Source organism: Bombus flavifrons, chromosome 9, assembly GCF_040668555.2.
Source record: "Bombus flavifrons isolate JBK064 chromosome 9, iyBomFlav1_principal, whole genome shotgun sequence".
Taxonomy (NCBI): domain Eukaryota; kingdom Metazoa; phylum Arthropoda; class Insecta; order Hymenoptera; family Apidae; genus Bombus; species Bombus flavifrons.
Genome location: NC_138450.1, coordinates 8,774,018 through 8,796,585, shown reverse-complemented (window position 1 = coordinate 8,796,585; position 22,568 = coordinate 8,774,018). Strand labels below are relative to the sequence as shown.

The 22,568-nt window shown below is 34.9% G+C and overlaps 1 protein-coding gene across 2 annotated transcripts in view; it reads left to right on the top strand.

Moving 5' to 3' along the window:
• Positions 1-8,682, top strand: part of LOC138183205 (uncharacterized) — a 96,988-nt gene extending 88,306 nt beyond the window's left edge. For both annotated transcript variants that reach the window (XM_069119872.1, XM_069119873.1), the window contains one exon: positions 3,679-8,682. In XM_069119872.1, the coding sequence (XP_068975973.1) occupies positions 3,679-3,809 (131 nt within the window). In that variant the 3' untranslated portion in view covers positions 3,810-8,682. The remainder of the gene's footprint in view (positions 1-3,678) is intronic.
• Positions 8,683-22,568: the final 13,886 nt, after the last annotated feature.

Here is a 22,568-nt window from a genome sequence, read left to right as displayed (position 1 = left end):
CAGCAAGAAATGTTAAAATTTGAGAGCACTTTTTATTAGCTCACCTTGCATTGTCGTTGAGATGTGGTCTTAACGTTGTAGGAATCTGGAATGTTTCACTATGCATGCATAAGTTCTAGCTACATTAGGGAAATCTGATAGTAAAATGTTCTTTAAATAAATATGTACTTGTTAGAATGCAAGAAACAGCATTTTGCATATGAACCATTTTTTTACTGCTAATATGGCATGTCTTTATTGTGATTAGTCAAGAATATTTTTAGTAACTTATGCTAAATCCTGAGCAATTACTTTATTATTGCTTTAGATCCTACACGATTTTTCCCATACTGGTGATCCTGGATATGTGTAGATAATTGAAACAACTTGTAGCATTAATATAAAATATAAAATATTTATTTATTCCAAATATAAAATAACTTAGTAATTCAATGAATTTCATTTCGTACATTGCATTTTATTCCACCAGAGTGATCTCTATTTACAGATGTATATATATTTATATTGAATATATTAATTGCGAAGCATGTACCATTTAAACTTCCACATTTCCACGAGAAACTGATTTCCTATTTCATTTCACATATTTATGTTTTATTGCGCACCTTCCCACATTTATAAAACATACGGTACACGGTCTATAAATGTTCATCAAACAGTAATTGTCGCCCATAAACTTGTACTGATCGCGTTACTGAATGTCTACGTATAACTTTCACGCTGTTCATGTTAGCTTTGTAGCTCATTAGCGCGAACAAATTCTCACCGTATTACTGCGAGAACTTCCCGACTTTATAACCCGATAAGCTCGAATTAGCTGTCCATAATACTATAAACAGATAAGAATCCGCTATACGAGTTTGTATATTTGAAACTGAGCATTCAGTCGTTCGTATAAACTAGATTTGACTGTATTTATTTATCAAATATTTAATTCGATAAAAATTAAAACGAAAGTTAAAAGGATTACAGAAAGTAAAATTCGTTTTTTTCGAATCTCTGTCAATTTTATTGTGCGTCGAAGATGGTACAGCAGGGAACGTGAAAAATTCATGAAACGAATGAACAGTACGCGTGTTTTCGTTCGCGAATCTTAGGTTCTGATTTAACTTTCAGATTTCCTCGTAGATCGATGTATCTTGAGTTATATAGGCGAATATTTCATCACAAGTTAAAATTTTACTTTTCTTCGCGATAGACACGAAACAACCGCGACTAGAGCGTGAAGAATCTGAGTATACACAGTGAATTTAGTTTCTAGTTTTAAACTCATGGAAAATACACTTTCCAAACTGTTTCTTATGTATGCTCTCTGTTATCTTTGATTTGTTTCTTCGTTAAGTCGATTCCTAAGCTTTGTTGCTTTTTAATCAAAAGTTGGACATGAAATTCTAGAAAAATATTATATGGTCAATCGTCGGTTTGTTATCTTCCTCTATAATTTTTCTGTAATTCTTCTCCGTATCGCAATTTTTTCATCTCTGTATAAAACTTCTGTGATTTAGATAGATTTTTACAACACGGTGAACATTTTTGATAAAAATTTCTTTACTAGAACGCCGAAAACCATATTCGGTATATTTTTACATCTACAAATCGCTTATAGAACGATCGCACATCTGGTTTAGAGAGGTTCTTGGGTTTATTAGGCGCAATTAAAAACACGGAGAAAGCAGGTACGCACCCATTAGGAAAAACCCATTAGCTATCTAATAGAACAGGCTGGGTTTTCTCATGCACAAGGTCACTCACGAACCACGTTGGTAGGAGGCTTCCTACTCATCGCTTCTCCTACGACACTAGGAGGGTCAAGTCGAAGACTTCTCCTGCTACATCAGGAGGGTCAAGTCAACTTATTTCGTCAACATACTACAACTTCTTCTACATACTACAACGTCGAAGTCTAGCATCTAAATCTCACGTCTATTAAGTATCCTCGAGTGCTACGTCCACTAACATACGAAATTCGACTGTAAGAGCCTTGCTCTACTATTCATATCTATCTCATCTTCGTGCGACAAGTTGTTATCGACGATTTATATCTACTCAACAGTATAGTTTAAGTGTTGGAAATATATATATTTTATAATTCTGTGAATCACAGTGTTATATAAACTTAATCACCCCTATTATCCTAACGGAAATCAGGGGATCGATCAACTCGTGGTGTCGATTAGTATAATCGTAACGGGAATTTACGACTCCCGTTGACGTCTCTCCTCGCGATTGCGTCTCCCCGCGATTGGTCGAATTTACAACATTCGATAGATTGAAAGGAGATTTATAGATATTCATTTTTCGAAATAAACGTTTAATGGTTTAGTCTTCATTTTAACTTTGTTCTATCAATGGATTTATTTTGCCAATTTCTCGCGGTTCTGTTAAAATATTTGTAGGCAATAAAAAATGGCCTGTTGTTTAATTTCAGAAAGGATACCGTGTAAATAATATTCTGTCCCTGCTGTATATCAATTTGTTTTACAGGTTTTCTCGGATGAAAAAGAGCGTCGAAAAGTTGTTTTATTGACTGTCCACAATTTCGGAACTCGCGTCCTTTGTGACATAGGAAACCACTTTTCACTTTTCTGGATATTATATCGTAGATATTATAGTCAGTTTATATTCGGAGCAAAGTTTCTCAATTTTTCATCGTTTTCATGAACGAAGGTTTATTTGCCTACTTATATGTTGCGCCATTATAGCGATCGATAAAAATGAATTATGATAGATGTTTATGTTAGTTTCAGACTGTTTATTTTTTATAAGATTATAAATCATCATTGAAATTGAACATTTTCATTTAAAATAATTTCTAGAATGTTTAATACACTTTTGCTGATGTATCACAACCTTTAAAATACCTTCATGGAGAATAAACTGTTTAAAGATATTTTCGATGTCCTGCTTCCTAAATCATCTCCGAGTAAAGAAATATTCAGGATTTCACAGTGAAGATCTGTTGGAAATAAATCAGAAAAATATAACGGATGAAATAGAACTTCAATATTCAATTGATGCACTTTCTGTATAGCATATTCTGTATCTGATGCAGTTTTCCATTTTTATGTTTGCTCTCCGAAGTACACGAAATGAAAATAATAATATATTTACAATATATTCCTCAATGTTTTGGTTCAATCAATAGATCACAATCCATCAATATGTTTTTCGAATGACATATAGCACTCAGCTCAGATATATCAGAACTGCGATAACTTTCGGAATGATCAGTAATTCGAAAGAAGGGAAAAGCCTGCAGAAATCTATCATACGAAAAAAGATGTAATATTTTGACCGAATAATCAACGAACCACAAAATGCAATTAAAAATTGCCACACGGAAAGAAACAGCTTCCACTCGACCAAAATGTCAAACCTTCCATCCAGCTCGTTTCGATCCACGTAAGATTCGCTTTCAACGTGTATCGTCGATAAATCATTCGGAAGCTTCGAGTGACCATTCAAAACCTCGACCGTAATTCATCTCTGTCATATCTTGGCATTTTTCACGTGACCACATTTTGCACGTCGATCGTTCACCTTCTCACAAAGAGAGCCTGGCACGCTGTGCACGCTTTTCGTTCCTGTTTATTTTCTACATGCTGCATGTGTGTGTGTGTTCTCATAAAAAATCGATCTAGTCGAAACGAAACGTGAAAACTGGATGTCCCGGTGCAGATTCCTTAGGCAAGGCGGAAGTGTACATCTTCTTAGCGCTGCTGATCGGTTTCGTGACGGTGGTGGTGGGCTGTTGGCTGTCGGATAACTGTTGGTCCCCGGAACCGGAAGGGGTGGTGACCCTGGCATAGCCTAGTGCAGACTTCCGTTCATCCAGGCGATAACAACTAGTACGCGGGCCCTCCTACAGGATTCTCCAGGACTTGGTCCAGCAGAACCGACGACCGTTGCTGGACATCAACGACAACCACACAATGCTTCCACCCGTATGAACAACGTCACCTTATGCACAAAAGAAAACACCTTTTGCCATTAAACCATGGTTCGCCGCCATTACGAGCAGCGTGCGGCCGATCGAATATCGCCCCGTTCTGTAATATCGTATAATGTCGTGGTTTCGCCACCGATAAAGGTACTCGACCGTAAATCCAAACGTTCATCGAAATATCGACATGTCTCCGTGGGATGCAGCTAGGGCTGTGCCATGAACCTAAAACGGATTACCGATTGCGTCGACGTCTTTTTTTTTCAACTCTCTTTTTATTTCTCTTTCGTTTTGTCATTGCTCTCTAGAGGACGTCGACGTTTCGTACAAGAGAATTTTGATAATTATTCGGAATATAAGATTGAAAATCGTCAAGGTCCGTATCGTGAGTAATTTTTTCTGCGTATGCAACGTCCCTTGAATTTAGTTCTTGAGACGTTCGCAATGGATTTCAGTTGATTGCAAGTTAGGATTACGCCACGTTGTGACATAGATGGGCACCTTTATATAACTCGATCTAAACTTAACGTGCTGACGATAATCATTTTTTGATATACGTAAGAGAGGTGATATGTCATAGAGTTATAGATTGGGCTGGATTAATAGAGAGATTCCGAAATAATTCCAATGCAGGAATTGTTTTCGGTTCTAACCGTTTACTCTTATTTTTAGTTGCTCAAAATTGTAATCAATCTCGTTAACAAAGCTAAACTGTATTGACATACTACAAGCGTGCATACTATTAAACATAGTATATTAAACGTAAGTTGGTTTATATCTTGAAAGTTAAAACCGACCGGCAGTTATGTGCATAGGGAACGGTTACTGTAAATGTTCGTTCCGACAGTATATTTGAAGATGATCGAGATCGATCAGGTGCATCCTGTTCTGAATAATTATCGAAGTTTTCATAAGCTGAAGGATAAACCGGAAGGAAACAGTAATTGAGCGAAATTGGAGAGTACACCATGTGGAATTACGCTCGAATTAGATCACGCACACATTGTTCGTCTGTGAGCTATAATTCGCTCGTTAACTCGATCAACACTTAATCGTCGTCATAGGGACGCGACAATATTCAGGCGTAGTTCCATCGTGGATTCGAGCTTCCGGTTCGAAGGATTCTCGTGAATTAGCGGGCTAATTCGCGGGCTCGTTCAATGGTTGGTTGAGGCATATAGGTGGTGGAAACTTAGAATAGAGGTTTTTGAAAGAACAGCTGATTATGCAGTTTGAGGTGTAGTAAGGGGTTTTCTTTGTGTGGGTGGTTTAATGTACTTTTTATGGGTATGGTAAGATGTGGTTGTGGTCACGTAAATTTTGGGCAGTTGAAGGAAGATGGTGAAGTTTTGATCGATCCTTTTTCTCTCTTCAAAGGAGGAGGAATTTCAACGACGACTGTATGTCGAAATATGGGGTATCAAATAGGATGGTCCGAAAATATTTCTTATTGGACATGTTGCAAGTCCATAAACCGATTATTTCGAAGCGATATAATTTTTTATTCCAAAAAAACATGACACATATACATCGAGATATTGTGACATAACAATCGAGATATTGTAACCATATGAAATTCTTTCGAATTCTTATTTTAGGATACTCATTTACATTGTTGGAGGAGGTAATCATTCGAATAGTACAAATACTCAGGATAAAAGCTAAGCTTAATTCTAATTTTCGTTGTAATTGATAGAATAGAAGAATAAGAGCTACCAAATACAAATTAGGTATTCTTCGATACCCAGCTTCAAAAGAAACGACACAGCCACGATTAACACATTCGCTGTTATTAAAATACTCATCCTTAAGATAAGCATTCTTTCCTTCATTACAAATTTATTTATTTTAATAACAATGACCGTTCTGATTGTTCACGGATTCATTTACGATTCATTCCTGTTAATTATTTTATTGGAACACACGGAAACGCTAATGTAACAGTTATGTCGATAAATTTATTTAAATATCAAAATCAATGTATGTATGTTACTAGCAGCGAATGCGTTAAACTATAAGACAAGAAGCTAGATTAACATCATTATTAAAAAACAAGAGAACCTTCCATTTTCATATGTTCCACGTGTGAACTCTTCATCGATTTTCCATTTCTCAGCTTCAGCCGATGTAGAATCGATCAACCTAAATCTTATCATACCCATAACGTCATTAACGTTCGATCATCACCATCAATCAGCTTACTAATCACCGACACACACCTTCTTGTTACATAAACGCAACGGTTTTCGACCATAATCATACGCAAATCTTGAAATCGAAGAAGATTCTCGCGAATTGGCGGGCTAATTCGCGTAGACCTAGTGACGTGTGGACAGGACGCGCGCTCGTAGACAGCGCAATGGTCGCTTTGAGGCTCGTAGTTAGCTGAATTCCCAAAATGGGTCAATAATTTCATTTGGAGCCTGGATAATGGGTTTCGATATTGACGTCAGGTTAGGTCCATCGAGACAGAACTAACGGAGGAGAAGAGCAGAAGAACAGAATAGTTCGAGTACGATTTACTTCTTCGTCTTAATCGCCGCCCATGAAAATTTACCGACTTCGTTGGACAAACTTAATGGCGGCGGATAAAACACGCGATATGAGGCTTTACGGCCACCAGGGTCCGGGCCTTCGAACTTTATTTTTGCCAGCCTCCTCGCAAATTGTACGAAATGGCCCACACGAGAGTAAACGATCGTTTAAAGCTGTATTACGGGGCGAACCTTTTCTATTCTGTCTCGGTGTATACTGGATCCCGTGAGTGCTCGAACGTTCCTCGGATTATAATGAACAACAAGATGCTCGAGTTGTATCGAAATGTGATAAGCAGACTGCGGATATCGATGCATTAATATTTTGATCGATACGATTGGAAAAGTGGAACTGGGGAAAATTGTCTTATTTACGAAATATTATAAAGAGCATCGTGCTTTGAATATTTTATATATTTTTGCATATTGTGCGGATTTTGTGAATTATTCACCTTCAAGTCTCTTGTAATTGCATAAGAACCCGCAGTTTAAATTGCGAACGTTTATGCAATTCGATACTTTTATAAATACAACGATGGAAAATGAAAATACTTTGAATATTAAATAGAAGCTCGTTTCGCCTATCGAATATTATAGTCAGCAATTTATTATATTTTTCTGTATATTCTTTATATATATGTATGTATTATACAGCTGGATATATTATGTGTATTTTGTAAATTTTTCCACCTTGCAATCGCTCATAGATGCATAAATAGCCGCAATCAAGTCAATTGATCACTCAATTGGACTTTATTGGTGTTTGATCGTCTGTTTCGAAATGATGGTAATAATCGTGTGCATGGCGATATTAATGTCTGGTAAATTTTGGGATGCTGTTTACTTGCTAAATCGAAATACTAACTTTGGGATGGTCGACCGATGTACTGGCCATTTTATGATTACGAGAGGCTGTGTCGAATGTTGATGTTAATTTCTGATTATCTCTGTGTCGTTCAATCATTCAGGGATGTAATTTATATCAATGTTCTTAAAATATTCTTGCTAATTAATTATAGGAAGGAGGGTAATAAATTTGTATATAATACGTTATAATATCAGTGTAGTATAGTAATTTTACGATGACATTATTTTGTTGGTTAAGAGTGAATTGAAGTAATCATTTTGAAAATCGACTTAAAGTATTGGCGAGAATTAATTTTGTGAAGGAGGATACATGTACAATGGCAATCATGTTTGTAATTTTAGAGCATCATCTCGTCGGTTGATTAGAAAGTGCAAACTAAAAACAAATTAAGATGCTAATGAAATACTAAGAAATTGAACTATCAATTTGGATGGAATCGATCGATCTTCTAGCGAAAACTAGTACAAGTGTTCAAGATCGGTGATAATTTCTTGTCCTTCTCTGCCATTCAATTGTTTAGAAAGAGTAAAGTACGAAGTATGAAAATACGGGAGGAAAAATTGTATTAAATATATAATATTAATTAAATAAAGATGAGGGAGAAATGGAATATTAATTTAAAACAATGTACATATTTGTATGATACGATCGTGATATGAGTAATTCGGAGAAATAATGCTCAAGATAATTCAATGTAAAAAAAAATTGATTCTAATCAAATTAATCAAAATTTAGGAAAATTGTTTGATTCTAAGCGTTTTGAAATCTTCAGTATGTATTATGTACCAATTATGCACACTTTGTTCATCGTAATCCTTCATTGTAAACGTTCGAGCATTTCCGCGATCTCACACAATTGTTTATTATAATATAAACTTTAATAATGAATTGTCACACATTTCGTAAATAAAACAGAGACCAAGTTTGTATCCATGTAAATTCTCTGCGTAAGATAGTTTACTGATATTTAATTATGGAAACGTTTATTACCTTTTCAGTCACATTCAACAAGCTGTTTCAATTCAAGAAGTTAAACGAAATCACATCAATTATTACGAATGATTGTCGGTTATGTTAATGATTGAAAAATTATTTTACTTTATAAGCCGTTTTATAAATTTTCCATTTTGCCAATTTTCTACAAGAATACCAAAACAATGCTGCACTATCGAAAACCCAACTATTCACAAATAATTGCCATATTTCCCATAATCATCTTAACCGCTAAACTACGTTCATCATCATCCGTATACTTTCTCAATTTTTTAAATACTATGGAAACGATACTAGAAAATTAAAAACTGCAATATATACACTCACTACTATTCAGTAATTTGTTCAACATTCTAAAATATCTGAAAATAATCCCACAAAATCGACGATTTGATCTGGAATTTCATAAAAATGTCCCATCAAATCCACAAGCGATCGCCGCGTTTCGCGTCATCATTACGATCATTAAAATACACTCACCATCGATTAGTTACTTTATAAATTGTTTAAAACAATCAAAGACAATGGTACAGGATCGAGATCGTGAAGTCCAATTGTTTAACAAAAATATTCTATTGAAACCAGGAGCGACCATTAAAGGTGCCATTACCAATTTTGGTTGAATGTTAAAATGTATCAGTGTTATAAAATTGAAAACCGAGAATCCAATTATTTTAGAAAAATATTCCATCAAATTCAAAGGCCGTGATGAGGTTTTCCATCATCAGAAATTAATCGTCAAAAATTAATCGTTGAAAATTGCTAGAAGAAACGATTTTCGTTGTAAAAAAAAACAACTCAATTTCACCGCAGAGTAGAAGCTGCACGTTTAATTCTGTCTCCGTTAATTTTCATCAGAGCAAGAATTTAATAACCGTGGAAGGGAACGCGAGGCTTTCGGATATCGTTCGCAATGAAAGCTGTTGGAAGGTGCTTTGTGCTTTGCGACCAATCGAGCAAAATTTACGCACATAGTGCATGTATCGCTGGCCCGCGTTTGAAACTCAATCTTCGATCGGTGTCACAGCGGCAGTACCGCGTGTCTTCGAATTATGTACGCGGTGGCGAATTAATCGTGACATATTCATGCACCTGCGCCACCCTGGTGCACGCATGCCACTACTGCTCGTTCGATCGACCAGATTTATGGGGTTGTACCATTTTCAAGCTCGTTTTCAACTACATATTTCCTCTATAACCAATTAAATAACGTTAAATTTATCGTTGTTTTTAATTTGTTGAAAATTCTATTTAAACATTAAATTACTACCATTATTGCATTTAAATGTTTAGAAGATGATTTTATAAGTTAAAGTTGTCTCATTGTATAGTGTGTTATTTAAATTACTTAGCCTTTGGTTAAACTTCGAGGCTTTTTTTACGATACTTTCACTATGACCAATTAAACAATGTTAAGTTTGTTGTCGTGTTAAATTTCTAGGAAATTTTATTTATCTGTAAAATATTTCTTTCTACCTTCATTTTTCAGGGTAGTTTTATTGGTTTTTGTAAAGCTTTCCCTTTATTTCAATTCTTTGGTGTTTGGTTAAATTATTTCATTATTACTATTATTATTACAGTTTAGTTGCTGGTCGACGCTTTATCGTGTCTTTTTCGTATTAACTTCAGGTAGGAAAGTTTCTGCACGTTAGCCTGTGCATTTTGCTATCGGTCAACTGATTTAATGTTGGATCGCTCACCATAAATGAAGTGCAAAAAATATTTCCTGGAAGAGGGAGCTTCTTCTTTTCATCTCTCTGCCTCTCTTGCTTCTCTTTAAGTCGTCTTCTCGTGTCTTTACAGTAGGTACAGCTATAGGAACAGCGGAGAACACAGAAGTTCTCTATGATATTACGTTTAGAATCTGGTTTAGTTAACTGTTTTAGTAGCAACAAAAGGTGAATTAAATTGATATCGTTGAGTCGTTATCGAAACGGACAAAAGATTGAATTGACACGAGCTACTTAATTTTAGAATATTTCCTTTTAATTTGTATTTCGTATTTTATATGACGAAGAATATTAATAGCATTTGTCTCGTAAAACACAAAGTACAGCAAATTAAAATTAAATACTGTAAAATCGAACAACCTGATCCAAAGGAATTTATCATTACGTGATCTTTCAAATTTCAATTTTACATTAAACCACATATTCTTACATACCTGTACAACACATATATCGTACAATTTCATATCTGTCGAATTTTTTCAAACAGTTTCTAACTCTCTTAACGCCGAGTAGAATTTTAATAAATCTGGAAAGCCGAAAATTCACATTCTCCGCTCGTCTTACGAACCTTTTTCACCGTTTCGAGCAGCACACTCCGCAAGATGAAATCTCATATCGGTGGAACGTCGCTATTACCGCGTGATTTCGTTATCAAAGTCGTGGATGTAATTTCTATCTGCGATCTTACTCGCGGGAACGAATGCAGAGAGGGAAGAAGGCTGGGTCGGTACTTTTTTGCTCGTCCAACGTTTCGCGGCTGAAGTTAAGCTCGGGTAATCGAGTTTTTCTTTCGTTTGCGTCGATTAGATGACCGCGAAAAACTCGTATGTCCGATAAGAGTAATTTATCCGTTGCCTCGTGAAGCTCGCCGATATTTCTGCGAATGTACCCTCCAGAACGATGCAACCTGGGAAAGATGAAATTCCGATAGAACGTGCCGCATAAAGGGGGAAACGTACGCTTACGAACACGTAAATCCTCTTCGCCGCAATATGAAATTGAACATACATATCGAGTTTCGCTATGAACGAAATTAATCCACAAGGTTTTAGTAAAATATTAGAGGTCTCGTGATTAAGCACTGCTACAGAGATATCGAAGCTTCGGGGGAAATTGAGAATTCTTTTTGCGAGGGGAAATATTGTATAACAGATAGGCCAGAGAAAGGTGTTATTTATAAGGATTGAATGATCGAATATTTGATAAGGGTTGAAAGTGGTTTGAAGAAAGATCGTGGTGGATTTGGGTTATCCCGAGAATAAATCATTTTTCAATTTACAACTTTGTTCTGTTGTGATTTCTTTTGTAGGAGTAAAAATTTTTTCTCATTTTATTATTAACATCGTCTCGATTTTCTGTGATCTTCTCATCAAGTTTTAAAAGAGAAGTCTGATTCTTGGAAAAGTATGAAACAGCAGTTTTAAAATTATAATAAGTCCATCAGTCTGTCGCGATCTTGAAGGACTTTAAAGTTGTCTCTTTCGCTATTCAATTATATTAGCCATCAAGTGACATCGGAATAAAGAATCAACAAAAATGGATTTTTCAGGTATTTCTCACGTTCTCTACGTTTTGTAAATGTCACTTCCCTACGTCATTTCTTTTTCGCTGCAATTATAAGAACTTTCCCATATTTAAAATTACAAATGAATGCAGTTCGTAATAATTATAAAGTCTGTTTCACATGGATTCACTCTCCTCGTAGCAAATTATCAGTTTTACAGCTTTGATTAATTATAGCGATTACAGCAACTAATTTCAGTGTTAATTTTAATAATGAGACCCACCGTCGCCTTTTTTGCGTCGTGACGTCCGTATAGAAACTTTCACAATTAGTGGAACCGTGCGAAATGGCAGTGACACTTCCGTCTTTTTGTAACAACTTCGCTAACAGATAAAATAATCCCGTTAGAGTCTTCCAAACACACGTAAGCGAACTTCGAGAACTTGTCAGCCAGCGATAATGCTTCACTCGAATACGTAAACGTCGTAAATCAGTTCAACAAACACTCTAGTCACCCTAAATGCAGGCGAATCGTACGAGTTTTCGAAAGTTAGAAAGCTTTTGGCGGAAAAATTCTAACGCGCGTTCCTTTCCACGAGAAATCTTGCCTGGTTCTAATATGACTAATAATTTTTCTTTTTCTTTTGTAAAATAAATAACTCCATAAACAACGTCATAAATAAAAATCATTCGCTACTGACGCACAAACCGTACATTGTCATATGCTATTAAGCATAATCACATATTTAAATGGAATGGCGTTTAGGATTATTTTAATATCAAACATAGGAAATTATAGGTTTGTAATTTCATTTTATGCATCTTCAAACAAGATTTGAATTTTATGTGTGGATCACGTTGTATAAAAATATGTAGGTCTCCGTTAGTTAATTAAGTCACGAAAAGAGGTAATACTCCTTTCAAACTGCCACAAAACAGGACAATATTTATACTTTAAATAGTTATTAAAAATTCATTTACGTACTTAACGCATACTTCTATCGCGGTAGAAATATTTTTCATATATTACGCTATCAGTGTTTAAATCGCGAGTTAACAGATTCTTTTAAGGCTATTCTTGAATGTAATTACAATTTTATTTCAAGCATTCGAACAACGAATATCGATATTGCTCGAATCATAGGTCATCGAATTTCTTTAAAAATATTTTTCAAGTTTAATTATAATTTCATTTCGTATCGTCCAGCATCTAATAGAAATTACAAGTTTCCACTACGATATCGTATAACATTGCGCTTTGAATAATATTACTTTGTATAATCCGCCACCATGATATTCAAATCATAGATCGTTACACTTCACGAACTTTATCCGCAAATTTAGTCGCAACCTTGCGTCGAAACTTCAAACACTTAATCACGGTTACATACTTTTGTCACGACACTGTACACCTCGTGTGCCGTACTAGTACTATACTAGTACTAAACTAATCCCATACTGATCCATTAGCAACACTCAAATCACAGATAATAATCAGAGCCACTACGTTGTAACCGTGTTTCGAAACTTCGCCAACGATTCCAGCAAATTGAAATTGCATATTTCTACGATAGGTTCATGCTTCTTCTACGCCACTACTAAAATCTATTACTTGCACTCGAATTACACGCCATTAAATTCCACTGAATCCCTTCAAGTTAGTTGCAACTTTGTTTCGAACTTTCAAACACTAAATCAAGATTAACACACTTTTACTCTATATACAGAGTATTCTCTAGGATATAATGTGAAGCTAAGGAATGATTCTATGTGCAAAAATAAATTGAAAATGTAGACAAACATTTTTCTAATCGAAGCTTAATCTCCAAGAGAATCGATTTCGAAACTTTATTCCTACGTGCCCAGCCTTACACTGATTTCACGTATATCTTGTTTCCATCCATGTTTGCATTCAGAAATATTTATAGCAATTAGAATGAAGACTCTATCCGATGATACAACGATAAAGAGTATCTAAAGGAAAGAATTCATTCGCATCTGAGATATTGAAAATACAGAATATCGAGATACTCGAAGCCATCGCACAATTTGGTGTTCGCGTATCGAATAAATGTTCAAAATCAATTCTTCGTACAATTAAGCATTGGACATTTAATATTTACGCGTAGAATCGTTCTTTAACTTGATCAACTATGTACATTATATGTAGCAAATACTCTGTATAACGTTGCACTTCTCATATACAGTGTTAATAACTAAAGTTACATTAATTTACTATTACTAAACCTACTATTCAGATCAGAGATCGCGAAATTCTTCCAAATTCACCTCCTTTAACTATCCGATATGAAAGTTTGAACCCTGGTGCGTGAAGGTAGCACGTGAAACACCCCGAAGAAAGAAAAAGATCGATTCACCGAAACTAGAGGAAAGCTTTTCCTCCGATCTTGCACTTCGTTGCAGAGTAAGTGACGACTAACGAAACGAGGGAGGACTGCGAACTGTCCTTACCACTTGTATCTAACATTTCTTTTACCTTCTGCTACATACATATAATTACCTCGTCAGTTATAAGAAATTCTCTTTGCAAGTCGACTGTGCAATCGCACCATTAACGTTACTCTTAATGTCGACTTTAAATAATTTTATCCTGTAACCTTAATCTTAACCTTAACCTTAACTTTAACCTGCTCGAGTTATCTTTTAAAGAGTCGAACTTTGTGGTTCTCGTCTTTTAAACTTGAGTTACCTCAGTTAGAGAAAGATACGTATCTAATATTTTTGGCTGTTCTTCAAGTTTGCAAGATTTCATTCAGATCGAATCGTTCGCGACCCTCTCTTGAAAGTAGGGAAAACGTCTTCAGGCTCGACAAATGGAGTCTGAGCCAAAGAAAATGATCGGTTACCGTGGTCCTGAAAGAGAATCCCGTCGTGGAGGGCGGGCCTTTGTCGTAATTCATCGCTTTGTCCGGAAGTTCCATTCTAAGCCGTGCGATCCACGGCAAGGCGCGGTTTCCGCCGCGTTGGTTCCGCTGTCTCCGTGAAATTCGATCGCAATTTTAGCCCTGAAACTCTTCGAATGTTGGCCTGTCACGACTTGACACAGCCAACGTATAACGTTGACTAAGCGCTCGAACGAGCGTCGCCATTTCGCTGTAATCTGCCGCGTGCCTCGACTATGATCCACGTGATGATTCATCGTGCGGCCGTGAGTGCTTATACGCGGATTGCTTGCACAGGGTGTCCTGTTTTTGTTCACGGAAACTGATATAGAACGTATTAGATAGTGTTTGGGTCGAGGGGAAGTTAAGAAATATATCCGCAATGGTTGGGGTAAAAGAAAATGTCCCCTGTTATTTATCCATCTTGCCGATATTTATTTTATCAAATTTGTATTTGATTAGTTAATATGACACAGTTTTGCTATTATAGATGATCTAATTTTAGGGATAATTCTATTTTTTTATTTAAATATTTTTTCATTAGATTTCTCTTCAACTCTTCCTCGGGACATTTTATTTTAACATACGAGAAGTTTTTAGAATATTCAAGAGAATAGAAGAAATATCATTCACTCATTAACGTTTGCAAATGTGTAAATAAAATTGTCTTATTGTTTTAATATCGCTAGCCCATAAGAAAAGATAAGAATGTTAGCTATAGATCGTATATTAAATTCTTCTCCTGTAATCTCTATTTTCATATTTCTAATTCTTTGTATGTTATTTGTTATATGTTCAGTTTAATATATAAAAATTAAATGTCCATTTTCGTAAATTCTTTTTATTTAGGAATTTCAATGAAATAAGCTTTTTTAAATAACCCCAACCAAACGTAATGTATAGGATTATTATCGTCTTAAGAGGATACGATGGTTTCGAAGAAATTACATAGCGAGTGCAGGCGTCAGGAATATTGCAATTGAATCCTTTTTAAAACGATTGTTGAATAGTATTGCAATAGTGCAATTTTTCTGCCCGTTTTTATAACAGATAAAAAGCAGTTGATGTTGCTTATTCGATAGATTCGACTATAATAGATAATCGAGACAATGGATGTACGTACATTTTTATGGAAACGTGTTAAGATTTATGCTATTCAATTCGACCGGCGTAACGTACGCAGTGTCCCGTTTTAAAATATCAATGCAGATGTGTAGTTTGGAAAGTACGCAGACATAAAGGATCGAACATTGAAGGAGGAATTCGAGGAGATGGCAGATGCCATTAGAATTTTATGGGGAAAAATCGATGGACGAATCCGGAGTAAAAATTTCAAAGTTGCTTATGATTCTCTTAAAGTGGTTGTGGAATTTTTATTTTTATTAGATGGTTGGAAGTGTGATTAACATGGCGATGATATAATTTTTGTGAAACTTTTAGAGTAAGATTTGAAACTTTGATGAAACAATTCTATGCATTACATATTATTTACTGAATAATTTATGGAAATGAAAGACAAGCTTCTTTAATATTCTACTGTTGGAATTTAAAGGAACACAAAATTGCTTCAGAGCTCCTACGAGCTCTGCGAGGAATTGGAATATTGAGAAAAAAGTAATATAAATTGAGGACAGGAGATAATACAGAGTATTAGCAAAATAAATAGCATTAATTAATTGTAAACATATTCTTTATGAAAATAAGCAACAATATTTTTACTGTTCTTCTATCAAATTTTGAGTAATACGAAATTACAGGTCTTGCAAAATATTAGAATACTGAAGGTCTTCAATAAAATTTGAACAGTCTTAAGTGATTTTTATATTCTATAGAAATAACAAAATTACTGAAATATTTTCAGAAGTAATTATCAGTATGTGATTTGAAGGAGAGCGTCTTTCAATTATAAAAATGTTAAAAAGCAGAATATAAATAGATCTTTCGTACTCTGTCCAGTATTAGACCAATAAAACACTTCTGAGTTATCTGAAGAAGTAATTACAGGTAATCCGACGAAAAGCATCTTTGAAGAAACGTATATAGTCATCGAGCCATAATCTCAAAAGGCAGACTGGAAAAAGAGTTTAACCCGCTTAAATATCCTGTACGAGGCTATTTACGGATTTTTCTCTGCGTGACTCTAGCGTCCTCCTCGACCTCCTTAAATCTTCACAAATTCAATTTTTATTCCTACAAAATATACAAAAATACGAAATGAAAGATAAAAAAAAGAGGATACATGGTACACGTACTTTTCGAAGCATAGGCACACTTGGGACACAGATTGAAACGGGTCACTCTGTAGAATTATAAAATTTCTGCGAAAGAAGAGAATTCGTTTTCTTCCGTATTTTGCCTAGATTTTCTCAGTTTTCCAAAAATAGCCGCGCTTTCGTTTTATACGATTGGCATTTCGTATCGCTGGCACGACGAAAAGAATAATATTTGCTACGTTATCGGCGCTATAGAAAATTTAATTGCGAACTCTCCAGCTGTAATGCGTTCAATATATGCAACTGCCCCGTTGTTCCAGAATTCTCGTTCCAATAATATTTCGCGAAATATTTTCACTGGCTCTCTTTCGATCGATTTCTCGTACTACCGAAGGCATTCCTACGTTCTTCTGTTATAAGTTTCACTTGTAATTGAAATATTTCTATTCGAAAATAATTTTCAGACATACCTAGATTTTCCTTAAATATTTACTATATTTAGTTTTTTAGTAACATCGTTAGATTTATTAAAATTATTCGTTAGCTTTTTAGCTACGAATACGTAAACGCCCTTCTTCTCTTGTTTTATTTCTTAAATTACTTGACGGCTGATTCCTTCAAAAATAAGCAAAGTTTCGTATCTCTTCGACCCTCGACTATCATCGTATCGCAGATCACTACGAAAATTTAGATTAGGACGTTTAACTTTAAGCTATCTAAATTTTACTTAATATTTTCCACTCTGTATCCGCGATAAACGTCGCGTAAAATATAGAACGTTAAGCAAAATTACAATAGCTTAAAGTTAAGTGCTTATACTAATCCAACGATACTACTAGCTAAGGATTGATATTTTCGTCAGTATGATAGAAAATGGTGCTTAAAGAGAGATTCTCGAGGGAAATAACTTTTGTAGAGCGAACAGGAAAGGCAAGTCTTTGGTACGAAGGGAAAGTATAGTAAATTGAATCTAAGCAAGTTAGATTCGGTCTGGTTCGAATGAAAGAAGCTCGACACGCGATTCTTCGTTCTCATGGCGATTCTTTCCGGTCATATGTCGCACGAAGAAAAAAGGCGGACTTTCCGAGCTTTTCAAAGCAAAAAGTGAATGGAGGCACAGGCAAGAAATGAACAATGTTCCTTGAAGCTACGTGAAAGTATCACGGGAGCCGAGGATACTCAAGTTTCCATGTATCTTCATAGATTACTGTCCCTTGAATACTTGTGCTCCTAGCACAATTTCCTCTACCCTATTTTTTTTTTTTTTTTTTTTTTTTTTTAGCCTTTAGTAATCCTTTTATATTCCCTCATGGTGTATGTATACGATCTTCGTTGAAGGTAGTTAAGAGAAATCTATTTCGAAAAAGGTACTTTGAAGTGGTTTTCTTCATATTAAAAGACACTTGTACGTGAAAAGATCAGAAATATTGTAAATTCGTGTGTATTTTAACGTATGTAATTGCGATTATCTCATAAAAGTTTTCTTTATGGGAATATTTATTCTGAAAATGTTTGAAGCGTTATATAGAATTACTATCTCTGATCTTTTAATCGTCGACAAATTTAGTTTCTCTCGTGGAGTTCGATTTAGGTCCTCTTCGAGATTAGCTTTGGGTTAATTTAATTCTCGTCGTTACGTTTTATCAGTTAGGGCAAGAAAATCTCAACTATGTTTAAGAACGAAGCATTCTATTGCTCAGAATGCAATTTCCACGTACAAGTGTTTTTAACGCGCTTCGTCGTTACAGCTCGATGTTTCCTCTCGAAATTCGATTAGGATAATCGATCGTAAGTTAAGGTATAACAAGCTCAGAAATCCAGACAACGCTGAGATCGGTATAATTAGGGAAGAGATAGTGTACTTCAGACATTTCTAGCGATAGCAGGCACAACGATCATTCCGGTAAAGCGAGATTAACGAGTGAAATCAACGAAATTAGCCGACAAACTGGCTGTAATTTCTGACGTTGACATTTCATTGCACGCATATTGCGCTCGATTTCGACGATATACGATCCTCGGATAAGCTAAGCTTCGATTTTTCAATTGTAGATCGACGCGACCGAAATAAAATGAGGTAAACGAAACGAGAGGAAAAAAATAATAGTAAGAAAAAAAAAATAGAAACAAAGTGATAATAACGTACTAAAGTGGACCAACGCCGAAGCCACACATGGAAATTCTAAAAAAAAGGGTCGTAGAATAGAAGGGCCCGCTTGAAAGTGTTAGAAGTACATCACGAGTCAGTCTTTCGGCCTCGTCGATCATCTCTTTCCGATTTTTAACAATTATTCAAACGACCGTCTTCTTTAGGCAATGAAATAATTTTTCTTTCGTGAAATTAAGTGATTCTGTGACACACTGTTAAATTATTAAATTAAATGGAATTTTTTCATACTACATTTTAGTATAAATTACATGAAATATGTAATTGGAGTCTTCTGGATGATAACTGCTACGTAATAATCATTGTGTATTTATGGAAAATTTAACGTAATAATTATTGTGCATGTATGGTAAATATTTACAATGCATACATACACAATATACCGAAATAACGTACTCGGTATAATATTTAATTGCGGAAATTTCTATTTGCATTTTATTTTGTTTAATTATGTCCACAAGAATATGAATTTCTACGAGTATTCCGATGTGGTAATAAGTTTAGTAAGAATTGGTTCAGATGGATATTGTATACTTTCAAAGGGACCACTTTGATTGCACTTTAAAAGTCCCCTTTAATGACCATTTTAATACACACAGCTAAATTGCCTCTTTAATATTATCCAGTAGTTCCACAAAAGAATTCGATTTCTACCTAACAAATTGTAGATGATCTTAAAATTTTCAGAAACTGATAATAGTACAAAATTGAAAACCACGTGGCTTCCTCTGAATCGTATAACATTCATCCGAGCGAATTTTCACTATAATTGTTTTACTTACCAAAGTAGATCCAATTACACATCTCACAAACGTAATAAGTTCGTTCGAACTTTTGAACAAATTGACAGATTTTCAGCTTCAGAAACGAAGAATTAGTTTGATTTATAGGAAATCGTCTTTCGCTTTATTTCGATCGCGTGTAAAGAATAGAAAGGATTATTAGGTTTTTGATTATTTGAATGGATCTAAATCTTTTAGAAAATGCAGAAATGTATTGTTTTAGAGGAATAATAGGAAAAGAAAGGCGGAACGAAGCGAAACGAGAACAAACAACCAGATATTCGAATAAATATTGCATTGAAGAAGGAAACATAGAGATATCACCGTGTGAAGTTTAGTTAGGTGAATAAGAAATGTCTTGATACGTTTATTGATCGTGAAAACAGATCTGGAAGCCCATTTCGCCACCCTGTCGAGTATTTATATATTCCATTAAGATAAAAGCTTTCGTTTGTGCTGCTGAGTAACTTCAGCCGTGTGATATTCCACGTTATTCTTCACTGAGTTTTCATTACATGAATTTTCTAACACTTTTAAACCATAAATCACCTATTCTGCAACATCTGGCGAAGTATGGCGGGTAACTTGGTGCATTCCACTTACTTCGTGTTTCATGCTCTTTTTATCCGAGTTTTTCGTGGCGAGCTATGATCTTTTTCCTTACTTTCTTGACTTTCTTGCACGACTGAACTAATCTTATTAGAAAAAGTTTACAAGCTACAAGACATAAGTTACTAGGGCTATCAAATTGAATTTATTAGGTACTCTTGTATAACAGTAACTCTATAAGTAGATTAAAACACTTGGAAATCAGCTAATTGTCCTATCTATTGTTTCGTCCTCCTTGTCTTTTGTCTTGAAGTTATGAAGACGAGGAAAGTAGATTATTAGTCGTGGATTAAAATGCTTCGGATTAACAGTATGAAGTCGAATCGCGTTATTTCTATGGACAAGTTATACGCAAGTTCTTAATTCGAAGGGAAAATTAATCTCCGACAAAATTTCTTCAATCTTAAAATATATTCAGGCGTACTAAATCGAATCAATTCAGTGTTTTATTGTTTCGAGTCCAACTAATGGAATTGCATTATTTATAATTGTTTCGAGAAATACATGCGTAATTTTATAACATTTTCGCTATGGACAATAAATTCTTATAATTTTATTGAAATAATTCGAAATATTGAAATCAATTTTCTTGGCGTTATGACCGCTTCAGAATGACTTTTTCGCTTACTGCAGATCTAACGAAGGAGTTTTTCCTTTTCATGATATTTGCGAACCTACAGTATCATACTTCGCCGAAAAGTAATTCTTCTCTTTCCTCCAACCGCAGTTCAACTTAATATCGTAGGAACTGAAAGTTGGAAACTTTGACGTTTTAAAAGCATCTTCCTGAATACGAATCACACCAACAGCCGCTACCACTTTTATTACGTCTGTCACTCCTATGCAATTTTCTATTATTTATTATCCTTCTCTCGTTTCTGCAGTTCTGATATCAAAACCTTTTATATGTTTGCAATGCTGGAAAGTTGGAGGACAAAATCTTAGTCCATAATAATAATAGTAAATAAATATATTGATTTCTTTTACACGAAAGATTCTTATCTACTCGAAAATTGTATTCGAAATCTCTTCATCCTAGAACTTTTCTATCTGAAATTTTCAATTCCATTTGAAGAAAGGATAGACAAGAATATGGAAGTCCTAATCTCTTTTCTTTTTTTAAACAATCTTATTTGTAAAGTATCAAATTAGAGTTTAAATGAAATAAAAGAGGTTGATTTTCTTGAAGAAATCTGCACGTCACCGAAATCTTCGAAGTTTATGAATTTAATCAAACGGGAGAACGAACTTATTATAAGTATAGTTAATTTCCTTCGGGGATTTGTCATTTTACAAAAATCATTTATCACAATTTTTATTATCGAATATAACGTCGTATTCGACAAATGCGTCTCATATTATTGGTTTTTTTTCGAAGCAATCGCGTATGTGTTTCATGTGACGTTTCATAGACGTTGAATTTCACTTCTTCAGGGCAGATCTGAAGCTAATTTGTGGTCCCATTGCCTCCATATAAAACCTATCATTGATGACACGCTGTCATCATAAAAGCTTAGAATAAAGGAAATGAATCATTGCTCGCGTCAACAACTACATGCACGGAATTAGATTTAGATTTTAGATGGTAAATTAAGTAAACGAAGAAGAAGAAAACAGCGACCGAGCCGAAGGACTGACGATAGTTAAGCATAGCGCATCAGAAACCTGATATCAGCTTTAGTTACGTTATATCGTAAAACGCTGTCTACAAATGGAGAACAGGTTTATAGGAGACAAGTATTTCCGTGAATTATATGTATACATAATAACGTCGTATTTATATATATACAATACACACACACGGTATATCGCGCAACTTCCTTTTTCTAGTACGTTTTTAAAAAAAAATTCTACCGTTCTGATTGTTACATTGCTACCATTTTGTATTCTCGTTGTACATAGACACGTGAGGATTTGTAATGACGCGTAAACAAAAGTAGGAGAAGGTCCTCGTATTTTGATATAATTTCGACGTTAGCACTATCGAAGATGTCGATTAGAAACGAATGCAAAAGAAAATTAATCCTGAGTTGCAAATTTATTAGGCAGCTTCTTTTTTTCTCTAGATCGAAGCCTGATTATGCTATTGCGCTTCCACTTTTTTTAGTATTTCTCTGGTATTATCTTCATTTTAATTGATAGTAGTTCGCCGATTGTCGAATCGAAACACGTGAAATCGATTCGTTAAAAAATTCTTCACGGAACACGAAAGATGGTCTTGGAAAATGGTGGTGTTTCGAAAAAGACATAGGCAACTCGTGTCTGTTCGTTGATGATAACACTGTGAGTACAGATGCATTTATTAGATCGAAGTTATTGCTT